We start from the raw sequence: 10,920 nt of genomic DNA, 5'->3' as shown, positions 1-10,920 counted from the left end.
ATTAATTACTTATATTTAAGTAATACTTTTACTAACTATTAGTAAGTTAAGGGATATAAATATAAAACTTCCCCTCTTTTTAAAACCAAGGACAAAGAGAATATATATAATTAATTCTACCTAATACTATACTTTCTATTAATATAATTTCTTACTTTAGAATTTCTTTCCTCTTTTCCTATATCTTAAGGTAGCCACGATTCTACTCATCGTCAGTATAACAGTAATAGCACTCATCCTCTGGCATGTGGATCTCGTCACAACAATATTGTCCTTGGGTATAGCCGCTGTTACAGGTGCAATGCCTGGCGCCACTCAGTCCCAGCCCAGAAAAGTAAACATGGCATGTCGCGCGCACTGAATCATACATGGCTATGTCCTCATCCGTCCATTCCCTCGATTGTCGTAACAATACTGCTGTGGCTTGATGTCCTTCTCGCTCTGCGAAATGAATAGCTCGAATAAACTGAAATATCCCAGGTCCTTTGGTAATTGCCCCGTGTTGGAGTAATAGTTCAACTATGTCAAGGCGGCCGCGCTCAGCAGCCCCTTCCAATGCCGTTCTGCCACGTCCTCGACTACCCCTGGCATTGATCCGCGCACCAGCATCCAGCAGCTGCTTCACTAATCCAATGTGTCCTTTGATGACGGCACTTTGCAAAGCTGTAACGCCAGTAATAAAAGATGGCGCTGCATTAACTTTTGCTCCAGACCGCAGAAGGACCTCGACGATTGTTAAGTGACCAAGTTCAGTAGCAGATTGGAGAGGCGAGCGGCCCATGTGATGGAGTCCTTCATTCTGGTTGATATCGGCTCCAGATTCGATAAGCCAGGCGACTGCTTCCTTCATTTCATGATATATCGCATATCCCAGCAAGGGCGAAAGTGTCAATAGCGGTAGTTGAAGACTCCTTACGTGAAGGTTGTAATCCATCAGCGCCTCCAAGCAATTCAAGGTATTCATGCTAAAAGCCCTAGCCCAAGTAATATCGTCAGGCTGATAACCGTGACTTAACAGTTCCAAGACCCCGGTTGTTCCTCGGTAGGATGCGGCTAAAGCCAATGGACTGCCCTCAAAAAGTCTACGACGAATACGGCCACCAAACTCATCATCATCGTTTGACTGTCTGTGCCAGAAAATGTGTGATGGAATGATGTTAAGGCCATTATCGTTGAAAAAATCAAAAGAATAGCTCGAGGAAAAGACAGGAAGCAGTGCGGTCTCTGGTTTTTGAAGCCGCATGACAAGCTTTCGTACCAAAGGCAGATTACATAGCATCGCGGCTAAACCAACTGCGGTTCCCTCCAAAATATCGCGAGGGGCTTGAAGAGATCTGTTCTTCAAAAGAAAGTCAATGACCCAGTCATTCTCAACCAGCACAGCAGAGCATAAGCTTGATGGGCTGTAGTATGTTGGCAATTCTGAGAATGCGCTTTTGAGCCGGGGATCATCTTGCGCGATGATCGCAGCGTCGATATCAAGCGCAATGTCCTTGCGAGGGTCGAAAATGCTCGCCCAATGTTTCAAAAGGAGGGTTCTGAGACGCGGGTCACATCCGCCACGCTCTCCTCGAATGTTGCATACATGCCCAGGTACGAGGGCTTCAAACACTTCAGATGTCGGTGTGTGCAGTTCAGCGCCCCTTTCTAGAAGCAGCTGGACACAGTTTGTGTTTTTACTCCGCAGAGCTAACGCAAGCGCGCTGTCTCCGTTCAAATCTTGTTCGTTTGGGTCGCCCCCGGCGTCCAGAGCAGCAGAAAGTATGTCGTCACATCCTGTACTCGACAATTGGAGAATTGCTTTTGGAGGGAACAAAGCTCCCAATCTAAGAAGGAGTTTGATCGCATCATTCCAATCACATCTGACTGGCGTATCACGGAGAAATAACTCCAAAACAGTCAGGGGCTTTTGTTCATCGTATAAGTGAAAATTCCAATGGGTAACTCTATTTGGCACTAAGAACCGACATGCATCTATATCAGCCCGTTTCGCCGTAAGATTGACGACAAGCCCATTCGCCAGAAGGTACTGTAATATGTCGAGCTGGTGTGTGAATATTGGAATAAGAAGAAGAGTGGCGCTGGATTGACGATAGAGCTGGAAGAGCAACTGATAAGCCTCTTGATGACCCTGTTTTATAGCAACTTCCAAAGGCGTTACGCCGCGTGCATTACTCCTGAAACCGATAGGGTTGATTTCATGAAGAAAAGATATAACATCAGCGTTCCCGGCACATGCTGCTGAAATAAAAACGTCAGACGTGATAAACGACGCCGCTTTGATGGCCTGATTTTGGTTTTGGAGAAGGTCAAACACTCGACGTGTGGCGTGAATGCTGACTGCAGCAGCGGTGCTCAAAGCTGTTTCCTCTTTGACGGTGTTGGACCTTGCATGTGTGGGGATGTCTGTCAGCGTTTCGATTGGTAGCGAGACATCTGCCCCAATTTCTAGGGCCTGTTCGAAAAGGCGCTCATCTTGTAGTAGAATAGCCGCGTGGAGGGTTTCTGTTGTTGTCAAGAGCTGATAGTGGCTTAACAAGAGCCTGATGATATGTGTTCCTTCACTATCACAAATCCGATCAGGCAGTACCAAGCTCATAATCGACCGAGGGTTAGAAGTCCCCTGATTCCTACCAACAACAGCACCGGCCTTCAGGAGCGGTTCAATTATGTCTACCTGTCTAGACAAAATCGCAATATCCAATGCCTTTTCGGTTAAGGTCGGAAACTCGATGTTAGGGTCTTGGTCTAACGAAAGCAGCCATTTGACCAGAGTCTTAGGATTCTCCATATCCACCATCCTCTTTTCATGGCAGATGAACATGATCAGGTTTCGGAAGAGGTTATCCATAAATGCTCTGATGGTCAGATCTTGTTGTCGGGCTCTCCTTAGACTGTCTGGGGCACTCAAGAGACCAGTCCTGGAGATGAGAGTATAAAGATTTTCAAAATCATCAGCCTCCCACGTTGAGACCATGTTATTCGAGACTTTATAGAAAATGAGCTTCAGGCACTCGGGTATCATGACATTTGCGGTGCCCGTCGCGATGATTTGAGCAGTCTGTAGGTGTTCACCAGGGAAGTATTCCGGCATTCCCATAACAAGGTTCATAGCGAACCTGGGGACTAGGTAGCTCGCCTGATTTTGATCCAGTTTCTGTCCAGCCAGCAATATCTTCGATATAAGAAGATGAAGTAGTGGCGCTCTTTGCTCACCCGTCGTTCGGTGTAGGTGAGTATAGCTTAACCCTTGTCAAAATATAATTAGATAAGGCCGTCGTTCCTTTAGTGACTAAACTTACATTCTTGCAACTTGGATCGGAACTTGAACCACGGCAGCGTCTCTGGCCACTCAAACTCGTTTAGGTAAGCTTGGGGCGTACAGACAATAAGCTGATCTGACGATGCAATCGGCTGAATATGGCTTTCTGCGAAATGTCAATTTCGGAATTCTAACTTGGGAATTCAATTTGTTGTGGACTTACCAGCGAGGTTTTGGGCGCGGATACTTGTATTGAAGTGGTGATTTATTTGTTTGTCGATGGTGGCTTGCTTTACTCGCTTACCGCATAAAAGAACATCGCTTTCTTTACCTTCCCGCTTCCTTTTGTTGATCGTTTGGTCGATATACTTCCATGACTTGCGGTTAATATATTTGAATATATTCCACTTTTTCAGTCGGTACTCCAGTTGGGATTCCCTGAGCACTAGTTAGCACAAGTAATATAAGAGGGCATTGAAATACAACGTGACAGCGAAATTCTCAAAGATACCCAGCCAGTAGACGAGATCGTTGAGAGACATATCCGAGAGGTATAAGTTTCGAATTAATGTGTAGTTCCGCAGCCATTCTGCTTCTATGGCATCCTTTTTCCGTACTTGGTCCATGACGAAGTTGTTGGTCAGAAGGATAGAAGGTAGGGATGTGAAGGTTGGAAGTGATTATTGACAAGTAGGTGAGAGTGCAGAGCTGAGATGGAGGTAATACTGAGGGGCGATTGCTGATCTAAATAGTCAGGCTCAAGAGCCTCATGTTTCGTCACCAGGGAAATTGTCGGTCACCAAATGCTCAGCTCGCTCATCCATGCGGCTGAATACCCAGGGTCCGAAACACGTATACAGCAAGCCACTTCCCTCTACGAGCGCCCTCAGCCAATAATCCAGAATCTGAAATTCACAAATGTGGAGACACGGCTCATCTTAGCCAATAAGCCAAAATCTGAATGCATATGCAGGTCTCGCTAATATTTTACTTGACCAATGGTCCAGAATCTGAAAAGCACAAAATTGGAGACATGGCCTACCTTAACCAATGAGCCAGAATCTGAAAAGGCCGAAATAGTACAAGCGTTTTTTTTGGCCAGCAGGCCAGAATCCAAAATGTGCCCGGCTCACCAGTGTCTTTTCCAGCTTCTGGCATATCGGAACTGGACTCGGGTAATCATCTTTTGAACTTTTACAGATACTCCTTTTTTATATATAAGTTAATAAGTCTCTCCTCAATCATTGAGTCTATCTTCCTCAATACGTTTTTAAGTCCTTATACATCGACTTCTCCAGTCCCCTGTATTAGCAGAATCTCTCTACATGTCGAGCATTCACTAACAGACGATCCCATTCTCACGTGACTATGAACGTGGAATCAATCATCGCCCTCACTACATTGCTTATCGCTCTTCCTCCTACTATATATGTTCTATATAGATGGTACAAGCAGGAAAAGGAAGACCCTCCACGTAAGAATCATGCCTGGTGTAGTTGACCAGGCCCTGGAGCTAAATCAAAAACACAGCGTCCATCTCTTCCCGTGCCCGCGGACTCCCGACAAGTGCAAGGCGTCGTTCACTGCTCTTCTGCACTCGTGTAGATACAATCATGGTCACGCATATGCAAATGGAAGAGGGGATTATATACGATCAAAACAAGCCTTTTAGACTTTTGAATTAGGTTGAATCTTTTTGGGGGGAGGCTCTCCAAGCGTTGTTGGAGTGAGATATAGCCAAACCACGGATGCAGTCTTGCATAGAGGTTATTAACAAATCCTTACAGTTTCTCGTCTCTGTTTCCGTGGGCTTCGTCAGGGCGATGGAGTTTCTCAGATGGTGATTTGAAAATTAGTAGGACGATACAGGGCCAGTGGTGGTAGGTTATATGCTGTCAAGTGATGTGGTTGCAAAGAAACAACTGGCGAGTGGTAGTCGAGGACATACGAAAGAGCTCTGCGCTTCTAGCTGCTACACTATTTCCTGAAGTTCAGAGTGTAGATTATTGCAGTTATTGCAAGGCTTAACTGGCTTACATAGAAGGCCACGAAGCTATGAGAGTCCACTAATTCCGGCTGGTAGCGGCTCTCTTGGAAATCCCCGAAGTTCCGATGGCCGGAATGCCGAAGCACTGAAGTCAATGACCAGGGTTAGAAACAGCGTACAAAAGTCAGATGGCAAATGTTTCATGGTTTCGTGACGCTACAGCGGCCAAGCTCTGTGTGGTAGTACAACGTGTCACCCAAATGTCTCAGTCACAAAGAGGACAACTAGCTCACGATCTAGACAATGTTACTGTGACGGGGAGCTGGGAGGAGAATCGTGTATCTCTATGTAGAACTTCAGGATATCGAAACAGGAAGTGGCTCGTCAATATTGAAACAAATAAGCCTCATGTTAACGAGGCTTCTGCACCGACTGTTGACATTAACGGCTGACCTGGGCCCGGGGACTGGACTACATGTGCAGTACGGACATCACTAGCAGGGTAGCAGAGTATCAACAGAAACATCCAGGAGCGTTCCAATAGCCAGATTCAGTCAGCATAAACGTAAATAGTAATGGTTCCCGGGACAAGATAGAATAGGAAGGGAGATAAGTAAGACAGCAAAGGAGGATCTCAAGTAAATAACAAAGGCAAGAGTAACAGTAAACAGACCCGAAATTAATCTACTTTACAAAACTCTACAAGATATTACAGACAGATTTCAATTAAAAGTGAGTATTAATATAATGTATTCTAGCTTTCAGGGTTCCAAGAATACACTATTACCATCACCAACAATAGATAACATTCAGAACTACAACAGCAACCTTCACGTTCCATTACTACACGCCTCCTCCTCTCTCATAAGGTCATAATATCATCACTTTTCATTATCTACATCACGTTTTAAGCCCACTCAGGAGCGCCACTCCTCCCACTCACCTTCCAGAGCATAGTAAACATCTCGTGAATCGGATTCTTGACCAGGCAAAAAGCACAGGCAAATCTCATGCGTTTGGAACAATTCTGGCCTCCGTTTTCTTGGCTGAGAGGGTGCTCCGATTGACTGTTTCCCGACGGCCGGAACTCCACCCTACCGCTTCAGCTTCCCGGTGATGCGGTTGTAGTTGGCCATGAAATCGGCTTTCCACTACAGTGGGATTTTATTCAGCGGTTTTCAAGACCACGGAATTTACCAAGTCGGGCGTCTTTACCAGATTTCCGAGACTCTCTCCTGGTTTTCTATAAACTGGTCTAGGTCAATCACAATTCTCTGGAATACAAATTGAAGTATACAGAAGGATAGTTGGCTTCTGTCGATGTCAATAATGCGATGCTTGGGGTTCCCTGTTAAGGGGATGCAAAGAGACCTATGACTGGATTTCTTTTCTGGCACACAGGAAGCAGAGATAATACAGGTATTCATTACATATGTCAGCAGTAGTGGAAGCTTGATGCACCCAAGGATAACATCGAGAGTCATGTCTCGGAAATGCATCATCGCGCCTTTCCGTTACGGTGGAACCCAGCTATCCTCCAAACATTGGCCAACAGGCTCAACATCCTCATGTCATGTCTGCTAAACGATCAGTTAACTCATACTCTATTCTCAGTCCACCCCTTGACCTAAAGTCTTCTGCACTTGCTTGTTTCTTTTAAAGCCTTTGCTTCTTAACTGCTGGAAACCTCTCTTAGTTACGGATACTTGATGTCTATCAAGAACCCCTTGACCATCTCCAGCTTTCTCTTCACAGGCAAACCAATCTAGCCAGGGTTATTACGCCATCTCACGCTCTCGCGTCACTCAGTCTCAGAAGTCCAGTCTTCTTGGCCGTCACTAAAGTCGACATGCTTCCAATCCTTGCAGAGCTGATCTCAGAAGTAACACTGCACAAGGTCAATGATGAAGGGCTGATGGGACTGCATGTCAACTACAGCGTTGCGTGGGCAGCTGTTTTTGAGCAGGATATCGCGGCAGTTGATCTTGTAGGCTCATTGAACAGCACGCTGGACGATCAAGATCCATTCATGCGGTGAGGTGGGCGAGGAGGGTCTTTCGGGCAAATCATGAGACCCAAACTGGGAACGAAGTGGAGAATAATACCATTGAAACTGTAGTACTTGCTGATGTTACTGCTGGCGCTTGTAGATTAGAACCGAACCTCTAGAGGCATATATATGGGGAATTAAGACCCCCTAGAGATCAACGAGACGCATGTGGGCCTCAACCTCAGTCTCAAAGGGCAATTGGGGCTATCGCCACAACGCTGCCTCAAGAATTATATCTCCCCTAGGCTCCTGTCTCCAATTAGCCGCTGAGTTGGAGGGTAGCTCCGAGCAGTGATCCTCTTCAATGTCGTCGATGAAAGAACGCATATGTTACTATCAATGAAGGAACGAAAGGCGGCCTCGTTCTAAACATGGTAGGGAAGATGTTGACCTTGCTTGCTTCTGCAAAGCCAAACCGTCGGATTGCTGTGTTCGGCACGAACACATGGATTTGGGCGCTGAGTGTTTCTAGTTTGACGAGCATTACTAAGGACACGGTGGCGGTTATGCTTTCGTGATTGGGCGGCGCCAGTTTCAGTAGATGAGAGAGCAGTATGATGGCCTTCTATTATAGTCAAGTTTTGAGTGTCGTCCTTGTGGTATTCGAGAACGAGGTCGATTGGCTCTATCGCTGCTTTCTTTGGCTGTGTTAGTTGGGGAGTGAGCCTCCGGAAAGAGATGAGCTTTTTGGCTCAGCAATAACGACGATTATGAGTTTGAGTATAAATAGAAGGAAAAGTTTGTTGATACCTGTATTGTGTTATTGTTAAGTGTTTAGAGTACGGTTGAAGGAAGCTTGGCTTGTGGTGGATAAGGGAAGCTGTAGTGCGGTGTAGCAAGGTTTACTGCGTAGGCTTATAATACTGTTCAGGTCTGGTATCGCTTGTTCTAACGCGACTCGCGAGAACGCCATGTCCGAGTTGAATGTCTACCAAATTCGAACCGAATGAGATGTTTGGCGCATGAGATGATGTTGCCCCGCGCCTTGTAGACTACTCCACAACCTTGGGCGAACCAGGCAGATTTACTTTCTCCACCAGGTGACCAGGCTATGCCAGGCAAAATCACAAAGGGTGGGTCCTCATCTCTGTCCCTGATCTTCTGATTCGCTAACGAAGGCGTCTCGGCATGGCGCAGTTCACTGCGGGCGGCTATAAACAAGGCGTAATTCCTGGTTGCCTGAGCATTACGAGTAGCTTTATTTACCACTCACTACCTCAAATAGTTTAAACATTAACTCAATCTTTTTCCGAAAAAGCCGCTTCTGTGACTAAGAGACCTATTATTTTCATAATGGGGCTCTGCAATGCTTGTACTCAGGGGCTGAGAAACGTTTACCAACAACGAGCGAGCCGTCCCAATCGCGGCTTCAACATTGTTCACATGCCTCACAATCAGGACACCTACCAGGCCTGCTGGATCTGCCAAAAATACTCCATTTGGCTTGAAGATCATTACCCAGAGACTCTCCATGCATGGAAATCGGCGCCGCTTTATAGCACATTCCGCTACAACTCAGCAACGATGACACCAACAGACGCAACGCCAGAAGAAAATTGGCGCTTAGTATCACTAGGTTTTACGGTACAGCCGCTAGGATTTTCGATTCAAGATGCTGCGCTAGAAGTGAGTGTCAGACTAATGAGTGATCAAGGTACGAGATAGCTGTTGATCGTGTGGCATCGACGCTAACCAGTTAGAATATCGATCCTATGCAACCGGAGGGGCAGAAGTCCCGAAACCTACTTCCCGCCCTCAGCTCGTTGGTACTTGGCTCACTCAATGTATGGAGACGCATTCGAGATGTGCGACTTTGCGAAACCGGGGAAGCTCGTGGTACCCGACACGTCTTCTACTCCTAGGTCCTGGACCCAGCGATGTACGGCTTATAATCTCGGCTTTGCACGACATGCAAGGGCCATACATGACTCTGAGCCACCGATGGGGTAGTTTTCCCTATACCAAGTTAACTTCAAGCACTCTGGAGAGCTTTAAACGTGGCATAGATGTCAATAACTTACCTGTCCCTTTCAAAGAGACGATACATATTGCTCGGATGGCAGGAATCAAGTATTTGTGGATCGACTCTTTATGCATTGAACAGGATGAGGATAAAAGAGACTGGAGAGTGGAGGCCCAGCTGATGGATAAGGTTTATTCGCATTCCTTCTTGAACGTGTCCGCAACCTTAGCCGACAACGACAGCCGATCTCTTTTCGACCAGTCAAGCCATCCGTTTGATCCCTTATCGCTTCCTTTGCCATACATGAAGAAGGCCAGGGTATTTAGAGTTGGCAGCCCTCGCACAAAACTAAAAATGCCTCAGCAGCGTTGGCGCAGAACCTGGATCGTTGATAACGAGCTCTGGGATGACGATATTGAAAATGCCCCATTACAGAGCAGGGGATGGGTATTCCAGGAACGGTTTCTATCTCCCAGGATCCTACACTTTGCTGAGAGACAAATCGCATGGGAGTGCAGTGAGATCAGCGCCCTTGAGATGTTTCTAAAGCGAGTGCCTCCAGGACTATTGAAAGCATCAAGAATGGACGTTATTGATAACCTCTTCTCAACGGAAGCCATAACGGATGACAACCTTATTGACTTCCGGCGAACATGGGACGATACTGTTCACAAATATACTAAGACGGTTCTCACATTCAGCAACGATAAGCTGATTGCTTTTGCTGGTATAGCCAAAGCAATTGAGGGTCTACGGAATGACACTTATTATGCCGGCCTTTGGAAGAGTGCGTTCATTTATCAACTCGCTTGGACTAGGACCAGGTATGATGCAGCCCAGCAACCGCTTGAGCTTTCATCAGGCCGAGCTCCTAGCTGGTCCTGGTTGTCGGTGGATGGCGAAATACTGCTTCCACAAGTCCAGAAGCCGCGCAAGCACTTTGCCAGTGTTGTGGAACTCCCTGACACGAATTGTACTGGAAGCTCAGCAATAACAGCCAGTGGATCCGTACTACTCCGAGGGGGTTTATTGCCTATTGACTCAATAGAGTGGGACGATGATAATTTGTCAGAATTCAACATCAACGGTCTCACATTGAAGGACGGCTGGACTTTTAATGGCACCCATCTAGATGTAGAGGGCACCAAGGACCAGATTCTTCAGCTGGAAAAGTCTGGGATTGCTCTCATTCCTCTATTTGCAACAGATGAACACATGCAGTGTATTGCTGTAACTGGTATCACTGTCCCGGGCAGCATGTCAGTGGTGTTTCGTCGCGTTGGCGCATGCCAAATTGAGTATCGAAAGCTCCATGTCTCTAATCAAGGCATCCAAGAAGGGTGGATAGAGGATCATTCAACACTCTTCGTCCCGGGTGAACCTAGTCATAACTTATTACACCCTGTTGCGCGTTCTGTTGTTAGACTGGCTGAGCTTACGATTACTTTAGATTCGAGACTTTTAAGGCTTATTTAGCTCTTGAATTATTAAGTATATTATAAGTTAACTATATAAAAGATAGTAATATTAAAAAGTTATAATACTAAATGCTAATTATTAGTAAAAATTATAAAAAAGAGTTAATAAAAAAATAGCTTATCTTTACTAGGTTTTAATATATTAAAGATTTAAAAGTAAAATATAAATCAGTATAATTT

General features: G+C 45.8%; 2 protein-coding genes across 2 annotated transcripts; one reads left to right on the top strand and one right to left on the bottom strand.

Moving 5' to 3' along the window:
- Positions 1 to 202: 202 nt before the first annotated feature.
- On the bottom strand, positions 203 to 3,888 carry FTJAE_14084 (Sex-determining fem-1; the record flags this gene model as incomplete). Its single annotated transcript, XM_037347287.1, has 5 exons — positions 203 to 2,505; positions 2,635 to 3,249; positions 3,303 to 3,428; positions 3,486 to 3,700; positions 3,746 to 3,888. 5 exons carry the CDS (start codon positions 3,886 to 3,888, stop codon positions 203 to 205), a joined length of 3,402 nt encoding a protein of 1,133 aa, XP_037198902.1.
- A 5,728-nt stretch (positions 3,889 to 9,616) lies between these two features.
- FTJAE_14083 (heterokaryon incompatibility protein) lies at positions 9,617 to 10,738 on the top strand (the record flags this gene model as incomplete). Its single annotated transcript, XM_037347286.1, has 1 exon — positions 9,617 to 10,738. One exon carries the CDS (start codon positions 9,617 to 9,619, stop codon positions 10,736 to 10,738), a length of 1,122 nt encoding a protein of 373 aa, XP_037198901.1.
- Between the last annotated feature and the right edge of the window lie 182 nt (positions 10,739 to 10,920).

This window comes from Fusarium tjaetaba (assembly GCF_013396195.1).
Source record: "Fusarium tjaetaba strain NRRL 66243 chromosome Unknown NRRL66243_c0000542, whole genome shotgun sequence".
Lineage (NCBI taxonomy): Eukaryota > Fungi > Ascomycota > Sordariomycetes > Hypocreales > Nectriaceae > Fusarium > Fusarium tjaetaba.
The sequence above is the reverse complement of the archived record's forward strand: the minus strand, read 5'-3'. Positions and strand labels throughout refer to the sequence as shown.